Source organism: Anabrus simplex, chromosome 3 (genome assembly GCF_040414725.1).
Source record: "Anabrus simplex isolate iqAnaSimp1 chromosome 3, ASM4041472v1, whole genome shotgun sequence".
NCBI classification, from domain to species: domain Eukaryota; kingdom Metazoa; phylum Arthropoda; class Insecta; order Orthoptera; family Tettigoniidae; genus Anabrus; species Anabrus simplex.
In genome coordinates, this window is record NC_090267.1 from 464336982 (window position 1) to 464363167 (window position 26186).

Sequence of the window (26186 nt, forward strand, 5' to 3'; positions counted from 1 at the left end):
GCAATGATATAGACGATGTATTTCACACATTTTTCGTATGCTATCATTGGTCAACACAGAGAAGATGTTTATATACTGAGCAAGGAGAGTTGACGCCGGAAACTATTGTACAGGTGATGCTACGAAACCAAGAATCTTGGGATCAGATAGCAGTATATGTAGAAGGCATCCTGCGTCAGAAAAAGAGAGATATGAATGCTCATGAACGGCAGTAAGGAGAAATAAAGGAAGAAGAAACCTGAGAAATTAGCACGACACCGCTCTGAAGTAATGCGAGAGCGGTTCTGGGCCGGAGATATACGTGGTGGGAAAAGGGTGTGTGGGTTTTAGTGAGTAGGAATCTCACACGCTTGTGGAGTGCGGACCCTCACAAGTGTCTAATGAAAGATTTCCCACACTTCCCTCGAAAATAATAATTTATTATTATTATTATTATTATTATTATTATTATTATTATTATTATTATTATTATTATTATTATTATTATTATACCAAGAATCTTGGGATCAGATAGCAGTATATGTAGAAGGCATCCTGCATCAGAAAAAGAAGGATATGAATGCTCATTAACGGCAGTAAGGAGAAAGGGAGAAGAAACCTGAGAAATTAGCACACCACCCTGAAGTAACGCGAGAGCGATTCCGGTGCGAAGATATACGTCGTGGGAAAAGGGTGTGTGGGTTTTAGTGAGTAGGAATCTCACAGACTTGTGGAGTGCGGACCCTCACAAGTGCCTCATGAAAGATTTCCCACACTCCCCCGTAAAAATGAAGAAATTTTTTTTATTTATTTTCCACAAATTGTAGATACAATTCAGGAATAGTGAATGGAGAAAGGGCATAGCCCCACATGCACAAATGTGCCTCCATCCCCACTATAGACATCATTCCTATTGCAGAGAGACGACTTTGACTTTAAGAATTGCGGGCTGAAGGGCCAATGTACACAATTTATAAAGCTCACGAAGACCACTATGGAGACCACTGGTCAATCGGAACTTCCGGATTTGTGCCACAGTTCAGTGAACATTGCCCTTATTTCAGATTTAAGCCGTACTGTATCAAAATATTTTCCGTACACTTCAATCAATTTACTGAATTGCTCTTTAGGAAAATCATTGTGTGGTACCCAGAAAAATCATGTAAAATACTTCAGCGTTGAACTTCGGCCTGTAAGATTTAATTACCTAAGGTTCAATATTGTGCGAATTTCTATCAAAGAATTATCATTCATAATTATATATATGCCGCATGTCAGTACTTTGACAACATTGTCACACAGCAATAATTTCAGGCACAACGGCTATAGGGCTTATAGCCTGGTATTTGCATATATTTTCAAATTGATTTTATTTTTATTCGGTGTTATTTAAGGAATATGAAAAATGCCCTTTTTATCTGATGAAACGACATCCTGCATTATATGTTTGTTAAATTGTTTTTATTTTACAACTTGCTTTACGTCGCACCGACACAGATAGGCCTTATGGCGACAATGGGATAGGAAAGGGCTAGGAGTTGGAAGGAATTGGCAGTGGCCTTATTTAAGGTACTTCCCCAGCATTTGCCTGGTGAAAATGGGAAACACAGAAAACTATCTTCAGGGCTGCCGATAGTGGGACTCAAACCCACTATCTCCCGGATGCAAGTTCACAGCTGCGCCCCCCCAACGGCTTAAATGTTTTTATTCCACCTAATATGCCCTAACTTTTCTATTAGATTAGCCTATAAATTGTGTTCAGTCGAATGGAATGATTTTTTTTCTCCACATTAACACTCTTAGGAGTAGGGTGATATTAATATTTGTGTTATTAGCTTACCGGTATTTGTTTATGCAAGAAAGCCAATACTACTGTAAAGTGAATAGATCTGTTTGCTCAGTTTAAGTGTATGTTGGGTTGTCTTTACTCAACTTGGGGAGCTGCTAGATTCAGTGTTGCCAATTATCATGAAGTCGCTAATTGGGTTAAAATGTCACTACATGAAATTTTGTGAACTAGGTCTCCATGAGTGGAATATTGAAACATTAAATGGATGAATAACTCAGCATACCTAATAAATGAGAAGACTCATGTTCCTCTTCTGGTGTAGTTGCAATTGGAATATGAATATGCAGCTGAGGTTCCTGTCTTACACAAGGTGCTTTCAGAGAATTCATAATTATGTGTAACAGGTCTTCCTAACACTTCTAAGTGCGTTTTTAGCATGAAGTGTGAAGCAGTTCTGGCATGGAGACTGGTACGCATCTTTATTCACCAAGTTCAGCTGACTGAAAGGACCTTTTCCCTCGGCATTAGAACAAGGTAGAGAAATACTGGCAAATATTTGAATAGATTAACAGCAACAGAATATAGATTTTAAGAAACCTCCACAAAACGTTCGAATTTTGCAGATTTACCTATGGCCAAATATCTTTCATTTAGTACTATTATATACACTATATTTTTCCACTGAGTAATATTGGTGAAATAGGTGGCCACTTTACAATATTATCATTTTTATTTCACTCTTCAAGTCTGTCCGACAAATTAATTTTTCAAAAAATGCATATCTCTGTCCAACCTTTAGCCCATTTCTTGATACAAGGTTGGGAATAAGGTGACATGAAACTACATAACATGTTTGTTAAGGCTGGATGCCCTTCCTGATGCCAGCCTCAGTTGAGGAACTAATGAAGATGAAATGAATGTTGGTGAATGAAACTGGGTAAGGTGGCAAAAAGATTCAGCTGTGGCCTATAAATGTCTCCCGCATGCGGAGCTTTGCTCCATACTGCGCGGTCACTCCACTGGGTAAAATGTGTGTAGAAGAGAAATTATACTTTTTAAATTCACTAACATGTATAATTTTAAATGAAAAAAAAATTGTACTTTTTGTTTATGTAGAAAATACTTCAGTACGCAAATAAATGTACAAATATTATCATGCAGCAAATTTAATTACTTCAAGAAACTATAAAACTTCACTCAATTATATTACAATAACATTTTTATTGTAATTTATATATTTTATAATAGGTTTACATAAAACTTGTGGGTATATATAATGCTGGAATAAGTCATTCCATAAGATTATGATCAAAGTATTACTATTAACAAGTTAATGGGCAGTTAAAACTATTTGATGGTGAGACTTGCTATGACTGAAAGTGGGAAATCACAGAAAAGCGTTCTCAGAACAGCTGATGGTGGGGTTCGAATCCACATGTCTCCCCTATGCAGAGCTTTGCTCCATAATGTGCAGCCACTCCACTCAGTAAAATGTGTGTAGAAGAGAAAAAATATAGTTTGTCAAAAGTATCAGATTTTACAATTTGACATAATTGTCTGAGGAATGATTTGTTCACAACATTTTTGAGATTTTAGTATCAAATTTATACTTCATTTTAATTTCTTTTTAAATTCACTAACATGTACCATACAATTAAAAACTTCAGTACATAAATAAATGTACGGTACAAATATTATCATGCAGCAAATTTAACTACTTGATTATGTCTATGCATAACTATATTGCTGTGTAAAAATTGTTTAAAATAAATTCACCCCATACTCCAAGAAACTATAAAACTTGACTCAATTATATTACAGTAACACTTCTATTGTAATTTATATATTTGATAATGGGTTTACATAAAACTTGTGGGTATATGTAATGCTAGAATAAGTCATTCATAAGATTATGATCAAAGTATTACTATTGACAAGTTAACAAGTTAATGGGCAGTCAGAAATATGTGATGGTGAAACTTGCAATGACTGAATATGATTTTAGACTAATTAACTTTGCATCATTTCTCCATTTATTTACTGCAAAGATGAGCCTTTAGATGAGAGGAAAAAAAAAGAAACCTCAAATGAGAGGCCCATGACAAGAAAAAGGTACCCCTACATCTGTTCTGTTAGATTTTCCTTGGGCTGGAAGTTGTGTTTACCAGCCTTTATGTTCATGCTTCTGAGTCAAGGATTAGCCTTTAGTTAATCGGCTGACTCAACTAAGGGTTGTGATTATGACGGCTGCTGTTTCAAGGGGCCAAATAGTAAGGTTATCGGCCCCAGGTAAGGTTTTACAAATGCTCTAATTACTCTAAGAAAATTTGAGGTGATGAAATAATTTGTTTTAGCGATCACTATTGAAAATAATTTATTTCCATTTATAAACGAGAATGTGCAGTAACTACGGAGGTCGAGTCATAAGTCATGGCAACTATTTTTGTTCTCGCGAACAGGAGACTACACGGAAAATCTAAGATATGCATGTGGAAACGTACGCTATGTACTTGCGTATGATGCCACTAGATGGTGTATGTAAACAACAGTATGGGTCTAAGCATGCCCCCAAGTTCAGTGTGTGAGTGAGAGCGTCACAAAATGGAAGTCAACAAGCAGGAGCAACGATCGTATATTAAAATAGCAATTCTTCCTGGCAGAAATGCACGCCAATGCCATGCAGAGCTGCGGGAAGCATTAGGTGTGTGGCTGTGATCTAATTCCCAAAGTCAAGAAGCCATTACATGGACAACGGTTTGCTAACAAAGAGGACATCGTATGGTAATAGCATTTCTGAGAGAGGTGTCTTACGTTAGTGATACACGTGCAGCGAATGGTATTCAACACTTGCCTCATCACTGGCAACACCTTGGGTAATTATTTCGAAGGTCTGTAACCAGTGGAGACCTGTCCTTTATATGTAGTCTTGTGTATTTGCTGTCTATACCACAATAAAACAATGTTTACCAATGGCCGGTGTTCTGTCACATTCCTATGAGAATCTCCTGAAGTCAGAATTTGTCTTCAGGCACTATGCATAAGTACATGCCCTATATTTCCAAATTCATATCTTAGATTTTCCGTGTTCTCTCCTGTTCGTGAGAAAAAAAAAATAGTTGCCATGACTTATGACTTGACCCTCGTATTTAAGATGAAGTCTGGTAGGACACTGAAAACTTTGAAATAAAACACTGAATACTTTGCTTACAAAAACAATGTTATTGGTTGGTTTTACATCCCATTAATTACTTTTTACTGTTTCTGGAGATGTAAAGGTGCCAGAATTTTGTCCTGCAGTTCTTTTAAGTGCCATTATATATACCAACACAAGGCTGATGTATTGAGCTCCTTCAAATACCATCATGCTTTTAGTAAAATTTACATATAATCCATAATGTTGATTCCACTGTTGAAAATGCTGTAACCATGTGTTTATCTACAGATTCTTAGTTTGTGTATATTACTATATCACTCCAAACCAAACCAAACCCCATGGCACTACAGCCCTTGAAGGGCCTTGGCCTACCAAGCGACCGCTGCTCAGCCCGAAGGCCTGCAGATTACGAGGTGGCGTGTGGTCAGCACAACAAATCCTCTCGGCCGTTATTCTTGGCTTTCTAGACTGGGGCCACTATCTCACCATCAGATAGCTCCTCAATTCTTATCACGTAGGCTGAGTGGACCTCGAACCAGCCCTCAGGTCCAGGTAAAAATCCCTGACCTGGCCGGGAGTCGAACCCGGGGCCTCCGGGTAAGAGGCAGGCACGCTACCCCTACACCACGGGGCTGGCACTATATCACTCACCTGTCTGTATTTGTATTTTTTTTCCATCTCTGCAGTGTAAAAATCAAAAATAGAATTGGAATGAATGCATCCCCTTGGGGTAAACTGAGGCTGACATATTTGAGCACCTTCAAATACCACTGGACTGTTCTGGGATTGAACCCACCTCCCTTTTCTGCCTCTGGGCCTTGTTCTATCATCCTTTCTTTATCCTCTAGATATCAGAAGGGAAGAAAATTGACAGCCACTAGATACATCCTAAAGCTGACAGAGGTACATCTTGATTTACACCTTTCTGGTAGGTCTTTTAACTGTAGACAATTGTAGACAATGATAGATTCAAAAGTTGGAAGCTAGAAAAGCTAGTGGGATTGATAAGATTTCTGGGGATATACTAAGGCAATTAGTCAGGATATAGTACTGTATCTGAAATATTTACTTCATTACTGATTTCATTGCCTTTACTCGTGCAGTTGTAATGCCCTATGTTCATTTCAGTTGGGAAAACCCACTAAGACAATCTTTCTGAGGATGTAAAAAGGCAGGTGGAGAGTGAGTGTCTGTCATTACAATGCAATTCCCTAACCTGATTGAGGCTGATGGTAGGAAAGCGAGCCTACCGTTACAATGAAAATTCCCTAATGCAGTCGTTGTATGAGAAGGGATGTTTGGTGATTTCTCCGTCGCATTTCTAGGGTAACGTTAAGAGCTAAGCAATTTAATACCTAACCTACTGTTCTGTATACAATGTAGAATTCTGTAGCGAAGCACGGGTACATCAGCTAGTCAAAAATAGAATTGGAATGAATACATCCCCTTGGGGTAAACTGAGGCTGACATATTTGAGCTCCTTCAGATACCACTGGACTGAGCTGGGATCAAACCCACCTCCTTTTTCTGCCTCTGGGCCCTGCTCTACCTCCCTTTCCTTATCCTCTAGACATCAGAAGGGAAGGAAATTGACAGCCACTAGATACATTCTAGCTGACAGAGGTACATCTTTATTTACATCTTTCTGGTAGGTCTTTTAACTGTAGACAATTGTAGACAATGATAGATACAAAAGTTGGAAGCTAGAAAGCTAGAAAGCTAGAAAAGCTACTGGAATTGATAAGATTTCTGGGGATATACTATGGTAATGATTTGGAATATAGTGCTGTATCTGAATATTTATTTCATACTAATTTCAATAGGAGCTATACCAAATGAAAGGAAGGTTGCTATACATAATAGCCCCAGTGTACACAAGGGTGATAAACATTAAGTGGATAACTAGGGGCCAGTCAGCTGGACATGTTGCTCTGGGAAAGCCTTCTTTCTGATTATGTTAGACATGTTTGCAAAATTATTCACTGGTTTCATAGAAGGGAGTTGAGGTTTAAGAAAGATTATTTCAGGAGATCAAATGGACTGTATCACTGTTGACCTATCCAAGGCTTCTGTTAGGGTAGATTATGGGAGACTTCTGATGAAAATGACAGCTATTGGACTAGACAAAAGAATGGTTGAATTGGTGGCAACATTTCTAGCAAATAGGACCTAGAGAATTAGAGTAGATGAAGCATTATCTGATCCTGTAACAATTAAGAAGGAGGTCCTGCAAGGCAGCAATATTGATCCTTTATGTAAGAGCCAGCTTTGGATAATTATGCCAAAATATGCATGCAAATAAGCACTAAAATGTTGAAATATGCCTTTAAAAACATAAATTTGATATCAATTGACAATACATTTATAAAAATAAATACTGAACTTTAAACATTGTCAAATTTTCAAAAAAAACTTACCATACCATAACATGATAGAATGCTCCAGTTTTTCAATGAAATTCAGAAGTCTTGATTACACTTAATTACAACATGATGCAACAGCTGCTCAAACACAAACTTGTACCTATTTTTATTTAAAAATAGGTTGTACTCACAAAACATTCTCTCTACATCACATGCTACAATTGCAGCATATTCAAACTTAACCATAATCAGAGACTTCCAGTATCCACACATTGTCAATATTTTCCTTGCTTTGGAGAGCACTAGAAATGTTTTTACGTTTGCAGAGACCAGAGGTTTTAAACACTGCACTCTGCATTTTCTGGGACTACTTGATTTGTTTGGTTCAACTTCTTGAACAATTCCAGTACTAACGTGAAGGGATATTCCTTTTTCTTGAAAGTTCTTGGTGGCTAAAAGTAGGTGCATCAAATTGGAATGAATGAATGAATGAATGAATGAATGAATGGATAAATATGAGTTGCTCACAAACACTATCTTTGTTGAAGACTTCTTGAGCTTCTTGAACCCTCAGCAAGCATCGTGAGGTCCCTGAGATCTCTCACAGTTTTGTTTGTTTGCTCTGTGCCATTCCTTTCATGCAGTGACCCTGGTAGTCCCAGTACCTCAAGCTACTCAGTTAAGTTCAGACAACTGTCATAATAACATCAAAATGTGCTGTGTTGTGCTAATTACATAATTCGAGTGGTCCGGTGGACCTGACAGTGCCAGTTATATCATTTTTTTGTTCTGTTGCAAATTTATTTATTGTTGTACAGGAATCATTTTGAAATTATAACTAGGCCTATGGCTAAACCAGGGCCATCAAAGGTGTGTATTGGCAGTGCTTCTTTTGAAGAAGATTTGTTAGCGATATTGGATGAATGCACCAGTGGCGTGGATGATTCTGATAGTGACGATACTGATTACATACAAAGTGACCATGGCTCAAGTTCAGACTTATACATAATCTTTAAAGGATATTTTAGCTTTGGATTGAGGTGTACGGGGAAAGAACAGATTTACACATTTCATCTTGGTGTTATGAGTAGGGTATATTTTAATTTTTCAAAGTGTTTACATGAATGACTATGTTAGGGTGCCCAGATTACGAGCATATATTGGTACTAATCACAGGTACTGTAAAAGCCGACAGTGCACTCTGTTGCTACTAATCACAAACCTATTTGGTACCTAACATAGTGATACTACTCGCAAGTAAAGGCAACCCATGGTTTTCCCTGTGTGATGGTACTAACCACAAGTAGTTTCATGGTTCTAATTCAACCATCCCTTGATCGCCCCTTTTAGTCACCTCTTATGACAGGCAGGGGATACCATGAGTGTATTCTACATCTGCAGCTCTGACCCACCATAATTTCATTGTTAGGACCTTAATTGATATTGTAATTACACAGTTAGGAATATTTTGTATGTCTTTAATCTGTTCATTTGAATATTCTTGACACACGTGATTGAAGTAGACATTAGCTACATGATTTTTAAAAACTCTATTAATAACTGCCCTACTGAGTTATTTCTTTGTGAAACTAGGACAAATAATTAGAATTAATATTTACTAAATACAGCATTGTTGGTCTAATGATGTTTTTCAGAAATTGAATACATTATTTAGCCTTAAACATGGGCAATCCTCCGGACCTCACAACACCGGTTATTTTTCACAAGTGTCACAACACTTTCTGAAGGTTAATAGAAGTAGCTTCTTCACAATAGAGGCCTTCAACTACCTCTTTTACTGCTTTAAAATAATTATAATAAGCAACAGCTTTGAGCCACATTCCCCATCATGTATGAACTGGTGAAGAGGGGGAGCAGCACATTACTAAATGTATCCAAGAACATATTCCTGTGATGTGGATTGTTAAGAAATACTTTTTTCACTGTAGAAATCAAAATGTTTACTTCAGGAACTCACTGAAGTCCATGTGCTACACATGTGACATGTATCATCTTGGGATATGGCTGAGCACATGTAAGGTGCAGCATCAGTGCAGGCCACGAGAGCATGATTGTAAAGAATGTGTGATAACCACAAAAAAGTATGTGCATCATTGAAAAATGCAGCAACTGTTGAGTGATTCACTTTATTGTTATATAACACATCCATACTAGATATTTCTCTCTCCTTCCTCTCTTAAAATTCCAAATACAAAGTTAATTAAAGATCTTTGATTCACGTCAGTTGTTTTGTCTAGCGAGACCCAAATTAATTTTCCTACCTAATGCCACTTTTTAATGCACAGAAATGTAATTCTTCTTAATTGTCTATTCATGTGGGATGGGTTGTTTTGAATACTCCAGAAACTGAACTAAATTGTCATTGTTTAGCTTAGCCAATGGTGTGTTTGCCGAGACAAATACTTTTCACAAATCTTCATTGAATTTACTTTGTGTTGGTCCAGATTGAACTGAAGTTGTGGTTACAAGAGGTGGGAGGTTGTTTTAAGTTTACTGTTAAGTTATTGTGTTCTCATTTGAAGATGATGTTGAAGTTCATACTTTTTAGTTGCCATTATAGCTGTGCCACAGTATTTACAAAATTAAATAATTCAAACTCACATACATAATGCTATCAATACTACACTGAAGTCTAGTGGACTTAGGTTACCTCTTTTCGATGGTTGGTTTAGTGAACATCAAGCCTTCAGTGTTCTGAGCTGCAGCCAATAGCCAACGGAGAAGCCTGCTCTGTTGTCAAGGCTGCTTTACAGGCTACTGCCCCGGCCTCTGATACTGCCAGTGCTCAACCCCTGATCAGTGAAGATGGTAGCCTAAGGTTTAGCAAATGAAGGTCCGACTTTGTGGCTAAAATGGATAGAATGTTTGCCTTTGGTACGATGGCCCTGGTTCAGTTTCCAGATCAACTGGGTGTTTACGACTTCTTCGCCATTCTTTTTATCCCCAGTAGGTCAACACCAAGGCTATATGGATGCCATGCCCCATTATTATTATTATTATTATTATTATTATTATTATTATTATTTTACAGCGGTCGTACCCATTGTTCACTGGTTAATTAGTTTCTTCGGGAGCTCAGTGGTGGTGTCCGATCCATGATCACGGCTTCGATTCCAACCAACAAAAGAAAACACTAAACCTGAATTATGGCATTTCATTTTAGCAGATCTACCAATAAGAATAAAACTATATTGCTCCTCTAACAGCAGCCCTGCAGTCCCTTCCTGCAAGGATGTAGAAGTAAACTGGAGTGAGGAATACCCGCACACTCTTATCTATATCATTAAGTCAGAAGGATGAGGTGAGAAGTATATACGATGAGAAACACGTAGTTGATAATTATCAGTGGCAATCTGACGGACCGAAGCCTAGCACACCTATCCTCCGCCGGTCCCCGCTCCTATCAGATATCCAGCAGCAAGCTGCTTGTGGTGAGTCAAGGGGAGAGGGGCAAGAGTCTGGGCTCCAATATCAGTCTCCGAAGCCTTGCTCTCAGAAATACATGCAACGTTTTTTCTCACTGCTTTCAAGTTTTGTAAGTGGAACAATGCTTCAGATGCTTACATTACAATGTGTTTTAGACTTCCATCATTCTCAAATGAGATTTGGGCCTCGCTGATAGCCTTGGTAGCCCTCAGTATACGCCACTGCTCTTTGTGTTAGGCAATATAAATTAAGTAGCAACAACACAGTCCTTTAATATACTGTGAACCACAACCTGTTTCACACAACCACAGCAGGACTGATAAAAGCTAATTGTGCATGAAAGGCCACTGTATTTAACTATTTGCAAGATGGGGAAAAGATAGCCCTGTCATAAGTGAAATTCCAGGAATCCATAGCCTACTTGTCTAATTGGGTTGCAGGTAGACAAAGTCATGGCCGGATGAAGAGCTGGCATTTCTAATTTTAAATGTGCTTCTGGTACCCATCTGTCAAACAGGCTACCTGGCAATAACAAGCACAGGTCAACTTGAATATGGCAAGAGTTAAGCACTGGTTTCCAGCAATTAAGTTCTCAAATACATGCCAAATTATCCAATATTGTCCTGTAGAAGCTGATGTCTGCACTCAAGATGCAGAATACTTTCAAAAAATTCCCGAGCAAGAGGAAAGCACAAAATATGCACCATTGAGATAAAACTACTCCAGGTAGATAGATAGATAGTTGCATATGCAATTATTACACTGTCTGAATATGAATTAAAGAACTGGAATCAGAGATGCAGATTTTTATCCTGTGTAATTTAATAAGTTACAGGATTATGAGCAGCTGCAAAATAAGCTCAACAATGTTTTGAAATGGACAACAGACAATGGTATTAATGAAATGAAAAGTCAGTTTGTAAGTTTTACCAAGAAGACAAGTCCTCTGTTTTAATTACCAGTACCATGTTGATGCAGTGAAAGCACTTCATGGGGGTATCAATGTAATAATAAATGTTATTGGCTTAATGTCACACAAACTACTTTTTTTTTTTTTTTTTTTTGAGTCTCCGAAGTGCCAGAATTTAGTCCCGTAGCAGTTTTTACGCGTCATTAAATCTTAAGACACAAGGCAATCATATTTGAGCACCTTCAGATACCGCTGGACTGAGTCAGGATCAAACCTACCAAGCTGGGGTCGGAAGGCCAGTGCCTCAACCATCTCGGCCACTCAGCCCGGCAGATCAATGCAAGTACTTAGGTTTTAATATAAGGAAAGATCATTGCGATAATCACATTAAGGAGGTTGCAAGTAAAGGTTGTAGATTTGTTTGTGTGGTAATGAGTATTTAGGGGTTGTGGTAAGGATTTAAAGAAGAGGGTGTAAGTCTCTGGTAAGACCCCAGTTAGAGCATGGTTTCAGTATGTGAAACCCTCACCAGGATTACTTCAAAATAAAAAATCCAGTTCAGAGATATTTCCAATGAAAATTTTGCAAACTTTGGGCTGCCAGTGGAGAAGTGATGAGGAATGGTGCTAATACCTTGAGTGAAGGTTAGGTAGGAAAGATATTATGAAGTTGGAATTCAAGAGGAAAAATGTGGGCAAGTATAAAGCATTCATTTACAGGAACAGGAATTAGAGATTAATTTAAGATAAGTGATAAGTTTCAAAGTTCTTTGAAATGATTTACCAAAGAACTAGGTAAATAACTGACAGGACATCTGCCTCAAGGGTAACTGTCCAAAATGCAGATCAAGTGACTGGAAATGTAACTCATTCATTCAATGACATGGTAGCATTTACAGTGTGTAATGCTGATATTGAAGCAAGTGATTTAACTTGTTTATTTGGGCCTTAGCCATCAAATTTAAAATTTGGCTGCTGTAATCTTACAGATCTTATTGCAATTTTATATAAAGTAAGCAACAAGTTTTATCACCAACTCAGTGTATGGAAGGTCTTTCAATTTTAATTTAACAGTGTCCAACAATTAGTATGAACATGAATCTCCACTTTATTTTTGTCAACAATCTATGTTTACATTGCTATAAGCTCCTTTATGTCCACGGATGTGGTTAGGAATTCTTTCCTAGCAAGGCCAACATATTTGCGCATAGTATGTTCACCAATCTAAAATAGTCTTGCGTTAGCATTTATCTCCCTTGAATGGTTTCATGAAAAAATGATTTGTATACAAGGTGAGCCTTAATTTGCAACATCAGATACCAGTGTACAATTCTTAAACTTACTGCTAATTAAAGGCAGTAAATATGAGCCAACATAATGGCCGTTTTTTTTTTCCAGTATTCTGTGCCTGTTAGTGCATTCTGATAAAAGTTGAAATTTTGGCAACATTATTAGAAAGTTATATTTTAAGCAGTTTCCTTCACCTCCGGTATCTAACCTAAACCAAAGAGCCTGCAGTCTTCGAAATATAGGAGACTTGCATAAAGGCTCTTAGTGTTACTGCAAGAAGGGTGAAAAATGTACCGTATGCTGTTATTTTGTAAGCAGTATATTACTGTGAATTTGCTTGTGCTTCAACTTCACATTGCGCAAGTAGTCTTTACAGCAGGAACGAGTCTGCTGCTCTCTGCTCATGCAATCAGCAGAGCTCTGATTACCCACCTACGATCTGGAATGTCCAAGTTTTAATGTTCATAGTGTGACATGTATCACACTATAATGTACAATCTGGAGAAAACTTAAATTCCATAAGGTGGATGGAAAGAAAGTAGAATACAATCTTCATGACCATTTTACCATTTGGAAAGTAATTCTTTTGCTGGAGGGCGGTTTGTCAGGGTCCTTTCATTTCCTTAAATTTCAAGTCGACTTCTTATATAATGAAGATCTTTACCAATTGAATTTTCAGCAGGATAGGGAATCTCGTGAAAAATTTAGACATCCAAGGTAACTTCATATAAACTATTTTATTACAAGATTGTATAATACAAACATTTTTCACTATAAATATATTCATTAAATAATTTCCATAAACATTTTCATTATTACAAAAGTATAATATATTATCACAGTTCAATCTTTATGGATATAAGTTGTATAAAATAGGTCTTCAAGGTACAAGTTTAGCTTTTTGGCTGTCTGTAGAATATTCGGAATCTGCATATTCATCATCCGAATCTTCTAATTGTGTTCTGTTAGGTGCAACAAGTTTTTTGAAGATGCTCATTTTGGATTCCTTCATTTGTCTCGACTCGTTTTCTGGAACCTGCAAAGTAAAACTTAATTTAACTAGTTTTCTGAAGGTCATTAAGAGACAATACAGTAGTAAAACACTTTGCTAGTCCAACAGGTTCAGTTGTCTGCCAACAAGCCCTGGAGATTAAGAGAAATTTCTGTACTAGAAGAAATAGTTTATTTTCCAGAAAAAGCCTATGCAAGAGATTAATTCATTGCAAAAACTTAGCAGTGCAAGTAGTAAACGCTTGCATTGAAAAGACTTTCAAGGAACATCCAGATATCTGAAAGATTTCTGTAATCCAACAAGGCTTGGTCCCATATGTCTTGATTGGATAAAGTGCTGAGCTCTTCTCTGACTAAGCAGTATATTGCTAGCCATCTGTCTAGAGATGGAAGGATGTGAAGGAGTATGTTTTAAGTCTTATTGAAGACTTAAATTAGAGCATGGCTCCAGTCTAATAGGACTCTGACTAGAATTTATTTGTTAACTGGAAAAATTCAGAAGAAAAGTAGGTAGATTTATTTTGAGATTTCTAACAACGAGTAGCATTACTAGAGTAATTGTTCTGAAGAACTTTTAAAAAAAGCTCAGGGAGATCTCAAAATGAAGATGCTAACTTAGAGAATATTCATTTATAGGAAGAGGGATCTGAATAATTTATGCAACGAAATGTTTGAAATGGTGTAAGACCACGGGAACAATGTGAGGATCTATCACCCTGTGCAACAGCACTAAATGCTAGGGGCTTTACGTCGCACCGACACAGGTCTTATAGCACTAAATGCTGATCAGCAACTTCACTGATCAAGCAGTGGTGCTGTAATGAGGATATGCTTGTCGTACGATCAGGAAGGAAGAAAATTTATAAGCGTTTCATGTCCTTAAATTGTAAGGAATTCCTTAAGAGCAATTATACAGGATAGCCAGCACGAACTTCCGTTCAACATTTGATTTGAAGACTAAACAAATATAAAGAAATTGTAAAGAACAGTAATACTTCTGTTCAGGACTATTCAAATCTTTTAGAAAGAAAAAAAAAAAAAATTAGTAGATGAGAAGCAAATTCAGTTTTTGCCAAGTAACACTGGGCCGATTGTTTCAGTGTTTAAGGAACTTTCGATCGTTTTTGAAGTGGTCATTTTAAGGACCCCATAAAATTCAGAGTTCTTAAACTCATGACCCATGTCCCCCAAGCTATTTTTATGGGTGTATTGGGATATTTACCTGGACATTTTGTAATTCTCCTGCATTATCGAGAGGGTTGACGTATTCATGTTGACCTGGTTTTAGGTGAGATGCAGTAACATCACCATTCTGAGAGAATCCGGAAGAAGGATTCTTGAAACGAATGCTGGAAGAAAATATTTACAATTAATATTATTTGATAATTTCTTATTTACTGGTTGTGAAGTTTCATATCCTCAGAATTACAAGTCTTCTGTAACCGAGCAACCTTTCTTAATCGTTGCTTATCTTTCCCCATTGGACAATTCTTTGGAAAAGAAACTTGGAAGATTTTTTTAAAGATAAAATCATGTCCAATTGTACTTTGAATTTACTCAAGCTTTGAATGAAGAGCTCTTAGAAGTATGAAAACCTGATTTGTACAATTTAATTTAAGGAGTAAATTATTTTTAATTAATCATATGTTTGAAAAATATGTCATTTCATTTAGCTCTCTTGATGAAGGAAAGAGTAACTAGAACAATTGAGTGGAAGGTACCTTGGTTCCCATTTTAAATGGTGCATTAGAATATATTTAAGACAGTAGAAGTATAATTTGTCATTTCATTTCAGGATGGAGCTTTAATTCATCCTTCATTCAAATTAATAAGTAGTGTAAATGCTTTGTGCATTTCAATTTTCAGTTCAGAATACCTCTGAGTTTTATAGAGAAATTTATTGCAACAATTTAAAGGAGATCAATATGTATGTAAATGCAATTTAAATCAACTTCTACAAGAATTTAACAAATTCAAGACAAATTTAAGACAAATTTGTAATGTTTTTTGAAACCTTGTTTGAAATTTTGGGAAATAAAACTCTGCAAGATTGGTAGATTAACTTAGTATTGTTAAGTTTGTAGAAGAAATGGTGATTAAAAGCAAGCAGAACAAAATAGTAGCTTCAAATATAATTTTCATGTAGGTTATAAGAATTTCAGCTAGAATTCTTAAACATTAAAGAGTTTAGTGTCCAGTACTTTACCTAATATCAAATTTTCCTTTTCCTTTAAATTTATGTTGATATGTGAAGTAGCCAGCCACTGCCAGGGCTAGTACAAGAAGAATGATCAATACTGTGCCGACCGTTGACCAACCCGTTGAAGTTTCTGCATTCTGATCTGATTTAGTAGATTCAGGAAAGTGAGGTTGAAGCACATGATCACCCTAGGAAAAATAAGATTTTTGTAAAGTAGAGAGAAATTTGTTAGAGACTATAAATTCATAGCATTGAAATTTAGAGCAAGTGAATAGGAAAGATTCAGGTAGGAATGTGTAAAAGAAAATGTGTACTCTACATTTAAGGAGTAGGAATAGTCAAAAGGAAATTTTCTAGATAAAATTGTCCTCTGCAATCACAGTGGAGGATAATTATTGCGAATGATTAAGTGAGAAAATACTTCTCGTTCTAGAAGATAGGATCATTTACATCTTGCTAAGTAAATGAACTTTTATAAGAAGATGCAGCCAGAGACCTTGCCATAGAATAATGCATTGTTATTCCCAAGTTTACTAAGTGGATAGACCATACTGCCATGTAGTGGATGTATAGCCATTAGTTTTCATACACTCTTGGCAAAGCTGTCTCGAGTATTTTCTACAGCAAGATTCTTTGACATGCAACTGTTGACATGTGAAAGTTTACCCAGTAATCTTAATATTTCAGAGATGTGCAGAACTTACATCTTCACATGGTGTATTCATGGGAACAATAGTGCCATCTCCACATATACATTTTGGTCCATTTACTCCAATAACACACAAGTGGCTACAAGGTTTTCCTTGGCACACGTTTTGTCCTGAAAATAAAAACCATTTCTTGAGAAATGACATTACTGTAGAAAAAGGCTCTTTCTTTGTAGTATCATCCTTACCTTTTGGTTGATATTCATTCTGAATTATTGCAAAGTGATCAATACTGTCAACATGAAGCTGGAGCCATTCACAACGATGTGAACCTCCGAATATTCTGCACTTCATCACGTTGCCGGAACCAGCTGAAATCCAGTAGAGATCGTCCTCGAACAACAGAAGACCATTTGGATGTTTTACCTACGTAAAGGAGTTAATATATTATAATCTTCTAAGAGAAGTTTTAAGAGCTGTCCAAATGAGATTACTGGTACAGCAAGATATTTAGGGAAGTCCAACATTGTCCAACTGCAGAAAGTGGCGTTCAAGATTTACAAATTTATAAAGGATTTACCTCTTTTGTGAAGACAATGTGCCTTCCATTTGCATGGTAATCTATGCTTTCTACCCTTTGTTCAACATGATCTACCCAGTAAAGTCTTCTGCGGATCGAGTCTGCTGCTAATCCTGCAACTGCAGCCAAGTTTCCAGATACGAAGACTGTAGAATTAGCACCGGAGAGCTCAGCACGATTTATAATGCTGGATGGATTGTTAAACATTGCATAACTTGTCTCGCTCCAAAACAAGAACCTAGAACAATTTAAATTTTGAGAATATCAATGTTTTAATCTTTCAAAGTTTTAAATATAAATGAAGCAGTTTAAGAAATCTGCTGGTTTCTATTTAGAAGTTTTATTTAGCTCAATCTTTGAAATTAAATCTGAAGATTTCATGCTAAATGAATCTTTTGGAAAAGATAAAGGCATTTGAATTTTCAGATAATTTGATACAGCTAAAATATAGAACTTTTAGACTTACATTTTACCATAAACTTTCAGGGAACTTTAAATTTACAAATGGAACTCTTGCCAGTATTTTTTTTATAGGTGTAGCATTTTATGAAAAATGCTAAATGGAAGAGGGAGAAAGCAAAATTTTGGCGATGCTTACCCTGATATGGGATCTACAGCTAGGCTATGTATGACTGTACCCGCTTCTGCATGAAGTAGCATGGCACAGCGCCTTTCTTCTAAATTGCATACCTGGAAGATTTAGAATTTTAAGTGTATAAAAATGTTAAGATGTGACAATTTAAGAACAGCCATTCAATTGTGAAGGCAATGTGGTAATCAAAATCTTGCAATATTCAGTATATTAGCATTTTACCTTTATACGGAGGTGGTTTTGTAAGGACTCATCGACGAAGTAAATATTTCCGGTGATCCAGTCTACAGCAAGTGTGGTTGGTCGACCAAGATTTTTGGCAAATGTTTGCTTGTTGTCCGAAAGAGAATGAGAGTGTATAGCACCACTTATACCTGCAAACAAAGATTAATGTTGAAGTTTTTTTTTTTTTTTTTTTTTTTTTTTTTTAACTCTAGAAGAAAAAAAAAAAAAAAAAAAAAGAAAGATTAACATACCCGAGCTCCAGTAAATAGTTTTGTTGCGGGCATTAACGTCTAGACCAGTAATTTTCAATCCAATGTCCTGATGTATTAGTTTCATGTATTTGAGATTGCTAGGCACCTTTCGTATTTCATTGTCATTGGCTACAAATACCATGTCCAGAGGAGGACCTGTAAATTAAAGCATTTATCATTAAAGAATTTTGATTTGTGCAAGAAAGGAACAAAAATTAAAAACCATGGCACATACTACCTAGCAAAGCAAAGTGTAGTCAGACCTTATGACTGCTAGAATTATGAAAAGCTTTGTATATACAATTTAATTACAAAAAGCAAATGTACTCCCATGTTACACTAATTGAAATGTTTACTTATGAAATTACCATTTGCAAAGAAAAATTTCAAACTGAATGTATTAATGTTTAGGGAGATAATTTAGTTCATTACTTTGGGACAAGTGGAAGTTATCAAACATTTTAATTGTTAGGATATTTAGTGTAAGCAAATATGGTACAAAGCAGTTTCACTGACTACAGAATCATTGTAGTGTACTGTTAATGATAAGCATTATATCTGTAGAAACCATTTTAGTATTACCTGTTGCCTTGCAAGACCGTCTGTCTAGTCGGAGCATATATCCATTCATACAGCTGCATGTGAAACTTCCCTCTGTGTTTGAACAAGTTTGTGAACAAATGTCTTGTTCACATTCATCTATGTCTGAACATGATGCACCATCTGCTTGGAGAATGTAACCTGGATGACATGAACATCTTGATCCCTGAGGAGTTGGGTGGCATATTCCCTCACAGGGATGGCCTTGCATACAAGCAGAACCTAAGTGGATAAGTACATTTTCATTATTGTAAATAAAGTTTAAGAAGTAATTTGATTATTTGGCATTTTACAAATGCCCCTCTTTCATATAAGAGGGAAAGTAGGTTGCAAGTTCATTAAAATTGCAATGAAATTGTGGTTATAACATGTCTACTTCTACATTTAGTTTTAACTAAGGATGCCTTTAAGAGCTTTGATTCACACCGAATAAGTCTATGGTATAGAAGTGAATTTTTGAAGGCTTGAGTTTATGCTTACAAAGTTTTATATACAGCAATATTTAGCACAATTAGTAGAAGCATTAATTGGGGAAAAAATATGGCGAGTGCATGCAGAATGCCGAATTGCATATTAAGATTTAAACATAAAAATGTAATAGAAACAGGCGTTTGATCTCTTGTATTTTGGTCTATTATACAGACATCAGGGACCAATCAGGATGTTAAAAAAACCTTTGCATTTTCATCTCAATGGAAGATGAATTGCAACATTCAGTTTCAATTAAGAGACCTGACAAAGGAACTGGGGCAATACTACTTACGACATTTTCCTCCTTCATCAGAAGAGTCCAAGCAATTTCCTACACCATCACAGACCTTGTTTATTGGAAGGCACTCTCCAGAAGTGCATTTAAAGCCATCACAAGGTCCTAGAACATTAAAGTTGATCATAGACAATTTACACAATTCTCACAAGTAGTTAAAATGTTTATTAGGTATATTAAAGTACCATATGTAAATTTACCTGTTGTAGGTGGTTGAGTTTTGACACAAACACTGTGGTCTTCATCTGAACCATCAGAACAGTCGTCCATACCATCACACATCCAATCAGATGAAATGCATTTAGAATTGCGACATTCAAATTGATGAGGTCCACATCCACAGTCCTTCTCATCCTCCCCTTTTGGGCATTCTGCTGTTCCATTACACCTAAGAAAATTTCATTATGACATTGTATCTTTGCAGGAGTTTGTTTAAACAAATTTTGTGTTGAAAAAGTGAAGTAGTTTGCATTACCTAGCCGAGTCCGGTATACACTTTACATCTTGTTTTGTGCATTTGAACTCGTCATCTTGGCAAAAGATGATTTGAGGCTTTTCTTCCTTATGGCAGTCCTTTTCATCAGAGTCATCACCACAGTCATCCACTCCATTGCACTTCAGTGTCAGGTCAAGGCATCTCCTGTTGGTGCATTCAAAGTCCTGTGGGCTGCATGTAGGTAGGGCTGCAAGAGAAAAATCAGGTTTAAGGAAAAGTTACTAGAGGTATGAAATAATTATGTTGAAGTAGCATTGTTAGTGGCAAAATTTGGCATTTAGAGTAGTAAGTAATTTGTCTTTGTGAAGTCAGGGCGCAAGGTGGTCTTTCACTCTAATTTTTTGGATTTGTTAACAGAAACGAGATTTAAAAAGGTAAACCATTTTATGAAAATGGTATTAATAGCAAATATGGAGATAGTGGGAAAGGCATAAAGATTTTCAGATACTTGCGGCATTTGTCATGTTCGTCCGAACCATCTTCACAATTTATTTCACCATCACATTCCCACGATGCTGGAATGCACGCTCCCGACTGGCAACGGAATTCTCTTGCATGGCAGGAAGCTAAAGAGTAATTTAAGGTTAGTTTCAGGGTGAAGTATATATTATATAAACTTCAGTGTATCAAGTCAGACTAACATACCTTGCTGGCAGTCTTTTTCATCAGACTTATCCTTACAGTCTTCTCTGAAATCGCACCGCCATCTTGCATCAATGCATTCTCCAGAGTCACACTGGAACTGGGTATCTGAAAATTTGAAAAGATACCATTTTCACTTTGGCAAAGGAAGCATTGTGCATTTTAACATTTAGGGTAGTCTGTGCAATTTAATAATTTTAAGATAAAGGCTAAACTAGTCTGGAGTACATTTCAGCCACCTTAGAGTGAATTGTAGATTTAAGTGATGGAAGTCCTTGAAAACTTCAACACAAAATTGAAGCCTTGTTTCTTGTAGAATCATGCTTTAGTACTTTAATATTGAAAATAGGATGAATTAAAAATTGAGAAGTATGCAGGTTTGTGTAGACTAGTGGTTTTTTTCCCTAGTGGCTTTACGTCGCACCGACACAGATAGGTGTTATGGCGATGTTGGGACAGGAAAGGCCTAGGAGTTTGAGGGGAGCAGCCATGGCCTTAAGGTTCAGCCCTGGCATTTGCCTCGTACGAAAATGGCAAACCATGGAAAACCATCTTCAGGGCTGCTGACAGTGGGATTCGAACTCTATCTCCCGGATGCAAGCTTACAGCTGCGTGCTCCTAACCGCACAGCACCAGTGGTTCTAAAACTGGACACTTAAAACCTTTTCATATGTTGAAAAGTACAGTGCAAGTATGCAGTAAGCTTTGGTGCAGCATCCTTGTCAACATTTGGCAGTGCCTCTGGAAGCTGTGATGTGCACTTTGGAAACAGATTGTTTAGCGAGACTAATGCAAGAAGAATGTATTTACTCTGGAAAATATATACAGGATGAAAGGTAGTTTTAATGAAAAAAAAAAAAAAAAAAAAACCCCCACAATCAACCAGCTTGATTGGTAAGAGGGGAAGACAGTCCCCACGATTGGAGATGAGCGAAGATTTGCAGTAACCGGGAGAACAAAAGATGCAAGACTAGACATCTTTCAGAAGGATGTCTTAATGAGAGGTTCCTTAAACTGCAAAGAAATAGCCAGAGGATTTCCAATTACTGGGTAACCAAAACCTACCCTGAAGAGAGTAGTTTGATATTGGTCCCTGGCTTATCAAACAAGAAAAAGAATGGCCGATATGAAATATTGATATGCATAATTTAAGTTTTTTAAATTTCAGTGACAAGACAGCCTCCAACTCTCGAGCAATAGAATACTTAAAATCCCATTAAGGAAGTGCAAATTATAAAATCTATTTTTTCTTTCTATCATTTGGTTCCACTATCTATGTTGCTTTCAAAAAGTCAATGATGCCACAAGGTATTTTAAGAGTTTTTGTGGTAAGACTTGCAAAAGCATATTTTATACTGTTTAAGTAAATAACAGCGAAGGCCATTTGCTGAGGAATTGGTGGAAAATGTTTAATTTATTAAAAATAATCCTGGGATATTAATATTGTGAATAATCTCATACTAACAGGTTGCATTTGCAAGTATTTTCATACGAAAGTTACCTGGTTTGCAAGCCTTGCGTTCACACCCAAATTCATCTGAACCATCTGAGCATTGTTCTATGCCATCACAGTGCTCTTCCAGATATATACATTGTCCATTAGAACAACGGAATTGGTCAGTATGGCAAGCTGGTCTGCAGTCTTTTTCATCTTCTCCACTTAGACAGTCTGGTCTGCCATCACATCTGAAAAGAATAGTTTCAATTGTTAGTGCCAAGTTTGGCATCCATTCAACAATATGTACGATTAAGGCAGTGGTTCAAAAATAGTCCTACTTTTTAGTAGACTTAAATTTAGCAAGAAAGTTTTAATGCCTTTAAAGGCTGAACATATTAATTGAAGTAACTTATGCACAATATAATGTAAAGTTACCTGAGAATTTTTGGAATACAACGATTGTCATGTGTACATTTAAACTGATTTTTTGCACAGTGGGCTGGTTTTGCACAGGTGTGGTTATCCGATTCCAAGATGAAACCATCAGGGCAAGCACATACCTACACAGGTTAAACAGGTTAGCAAAGCATTTTTATAGCAAATTGGCAGAACTAATTAATTTTTAGTAGCACTTACTGGTTGTTTAAGGGACAGAAGGCAAAGGTGACTGCAACCATCATTTTTATTTTGGCACGGATGGGTTGGTGGAACCATAATTCCTCGCACTGATACGAGCATTATATGATCGATGTCTTCAAATATATCTGTAAAGAAATATGAAAAAAACATGAATTTTAAATTAACTTTCATAGGAAGAATAAATTTTATTTGTAGTGAAGGACACAAAGCATCTTCCATCATCTGCTTATGATGAAGTGAATAGGGAAGACTAGAAATAAGGAAGTCTGAAAAAATTTGGAAACCAGTGATAGTATTTTAATTATTTTTTGAATATTATCCATGCTTCATGGTATTTAATGAACTTTAATTCACTTTTAAGTTAATGACAGATTTTCATAAACCTTTAGTATTTAATACTGAAGTTTATGAAAGTTATATTAGCTACCTTTTAGAAGAAAATTAAAAATTAAGCACATTAAAATTTTATTCCAGGTGGAATTCATTTGCAGTATGTATACCTTGAAAAGCATTTGTAATAGTGGGGTTAGGCAGAGTTTTGTTTCAAGTGGTAGAATACATTCACATGTTTACAACACTTTTCTTTGTATGGTCTGGTTCAGCTTGGGGGGGGGGTAAACAATGGTATTTTGGGCACAGATTGGTAGTATATACAGTATAAATCAAGGTTAACGTAGTGCAAGTTTCATGTATATTCGTCAGTTTGAAAGAAACTGAGTTTTGGGTTCAATTTAGGATAGACACTGAGGATTATGCAAACTGCAGTGAATAAACCTCAAAGGGACCAATAGAGATAACTCAACGTGATGATAGATATATCCATGACTGGAGAGGAGATGAACCAATTCCTGAGAAGTTAAGGGACCAACAACTGGACGTCATTTGTTTTTATAAACTGTTAGACATGTTGCATACTGCCCAATTATGCAATTGGATTTATCCTATTAGACAACTTTTATGGAAGACAGGAAATTGAACAGTCTGCATTTGGATGAACGGTGGAATGTCACTTTCAGATTGAACACATCGCTTGTTATTATGAAGAGTGTAAAGATTTAGAATACTACTTTAAAATTTCTTTCAGGTCGAAAGGTAATTGTAAATTGCATACAACTTGCCAACATTCTGAATATATTGCATTATTTTGTCAATGAGAGAAATACGCCTACTGCATTCAATGTAATTGGACTTCCAGGCAGCTTAGCTTGTCTTGTTAGATGCTTCAAATTTGAGATTTCTTTGCATATAAAAACAGAAGGCAAAAATATATTAACATTGAATAATCAGACATCTGGATTATAAATCAATAGTGAAGTTATATATAAAAAAAGAAAAATGTGAAGTTCTTAAATGGGGTCTTTAAGAAAAGACGATTAAAGAGATACTAAAATTCTACTGTATTTGCATTGGTTTGTATAGGTTGTCTGAATTTTTACATTTTCCCTTTTGACATTTTAACATTAGATCTTTTAGCAAACTAGTTTACAATAGATTTAGGGGCCATGTTTAATATGCAACCAAACTTGCAGTGCGAGCAGAAGATTTGTAAAAAAAAAAAAAAAAGCCAATGCAATTTTGTTCCATTACATGGGCAATATCAAATTACTAAAACTTCTCAGCGTCATTCACCATTTTGGATTACAAATTATGCTGACCAATTGTGGAAATTACCAGTTTTTTAACAGGCCTACTTTGAAGAACATTGCTTTTACAAGGTTGTTCAAAACAACATTTCTTAAAATTTGTATAGCGAGTTGAAAAATAAATGAAGGTCTGGATATGATCCTTGGGCATCATTTTGTACATGGCTATATCCTGTTCAAGTTCAATATATGTATAGGCAAAAAGAACTAGTTTCTGAAATGTTAATAATTTCATTACCAGAATATTACTTCTGAAGAGAATTAAACTTAATATAATGGATATAATGCAGTTTGTTGCTTACCTAAAGATACACCTTTAATTTTAGAGTCGCTCAAATACTTGTTTGACCAGTGTAATTTACTGCTCTGCCAGGTTGTCCAAAAAATGTCCTTACCCAGCGTTGCAACAGCTACTGGAGGTGCATCAAATGTACGGTAGCCATGGTGGTCGAAACCTGAAAGAATTTTAAAAAGTAGTTTTCCAATGTTAGTATTTTTATTCAGGTTTAACAGGCAGCAAGTTAAGTATCAAAATTTCAATACAAAGGATACTTCCAGTTGATATTTTAAGATGTAAGCTATATCTCTACATATTTGCATTTAAGAGAATTTCATGTGTAAGTATTGCTCAACAGGAAGATACCAGTGTTATGTTTCACTCTTTAAAATGTGTTGTAATTACAGTTTAATTGACCAACACTTCAGCATTCATGAAAGTGCTGATAGCATAATAGAAAGGAAAAGGCTAAAATTTGTTTTTAATGAATTGATATCTTGATACTTTGATATTTTTAAACTGTTGTAAGCATAAATTGCAGGTATGAATTAACCTTCATTAACCATTTTGTAACTTATGTCACAAGATGGTAAAACCAGGAGCCTTACCCTTTGAAGGAAATTTCAATTACCGGTACTTACCATCTACGTCCGTGCTTTCAATTGTTCCTCTTCCAGAATCGCACCACAATATTCTTTGTAGTTGTGGGTCATAAGTAAGAGATACTATTGGACCTTTCAAAATCATTTCTATCACATGTGTTCTACCAGTACCATCCATGTGTAGCCTGTCTATGTGTACTCTATCATCTTCATAGTTCTTTCGTAAGGCAATGAACATTACTCTGGAAAATGAAATAATGTTAGTGGAGGGAACTATTGGACGTTTTTTCAAAATGAAAGACTATAGAAACTTACCCTTGTTCTGGGACTAGGGCAACATCAAGTGGAGTTTCTTCATCAAAAAATCTCAAAAGTACTTTTTGTTGCATGGTTTCTAGACTGAGAACTTCTAAAGTCCTATGTTCTGTATCAGTCCAGTACAAGTTATTAGCCATGTAATCTGAAAAAGAATTTCAGGATTTAGTTGCGTCAATACAATTTTAAAAGGCAACAAAGAAAGCATGTTGGACATGGTATGTACAGAGAATTATAAACTTTAAAGGTACATAAAAGTTTGTGTACTTAGCGTTTTAGACATTTCACAATACTTTTAGTAGAATTTTTAGTTAGTGGGATAGATTAACTA

The 26186-nt window shown here is 36.1% G+C and overlaps 1 protein-coding gene across 1 annotated transcript in view; it reads right to left on the reverse strand.

The window, feature by feature from the left end:
* Positions 1–13695: 13695 nt before the first annotated feature.
* The window catches only part of LOC136867443 (vitellogenin receptor), a 28352-nt gene continuing 15861 nt past the window's right edge, over positions 13696–26186 (reverse strand). The window contains exons 17-37 of the mRNA XM_067144649.2: positions 25856–26000; positions 25580–25782; positions 24964–25116; positions 23016–23143; positions 22815–22939; positions 22443–22627; positions 20945–21049; positions 20752–20865; positions 20279–20486; positions 20004–20191; positions 19801–19908; positions 19020–19259; positions 18438–18593; positions 18184–18335; positions 17968–18059; positions 17370–17607; positions 17038–17215; positions 16847–16962; positions 16149–16330; positions 15165–15291; positions 13696–13967 (exon numbers count right to left, since the gene is read on the reverse strand). Of these exons, the coding sequence (XP_067000750.2) occupies positions 13812–13967; positions 15165–15291; positions 16149–16330; positions 16847–16962; positions 17038–17215; positions 17370–17607; positions 17968–18059; positions 18184–18335; positions 18438–18593; positions 19020–19259; positions 19801–19908; positions 20004–20191; positions 20279–20486; positions 20752–20865; positions 20945–21049; positions 22443–22627; positions 22815–22939; positions 23016–23143; positions 24964–25116; positions 25580–25782; positions 25856–26000 (3299 nt within the window). The 3' untranslated portion in view covers positions 13696–13811. The remainder of the gene's footprint in view (positions 13968–15164; positions 15292–16148; positions 16331–16846; positions 16963–17037; positions 17216–17369; positions 17608–17967; positions 18060–18183; positions 18336–18437; positions 18594–19019; positions 19260–19800; positions 19909–20003; positions 20192–20278; positions 20487–20751; positions 20866–20944; positions 21050–22442; positions 22628–22814; positions 22940–23015; positions 23144–24963; positions 25117–25579; positions 25783–25855; positions 26001–26186) is intronic.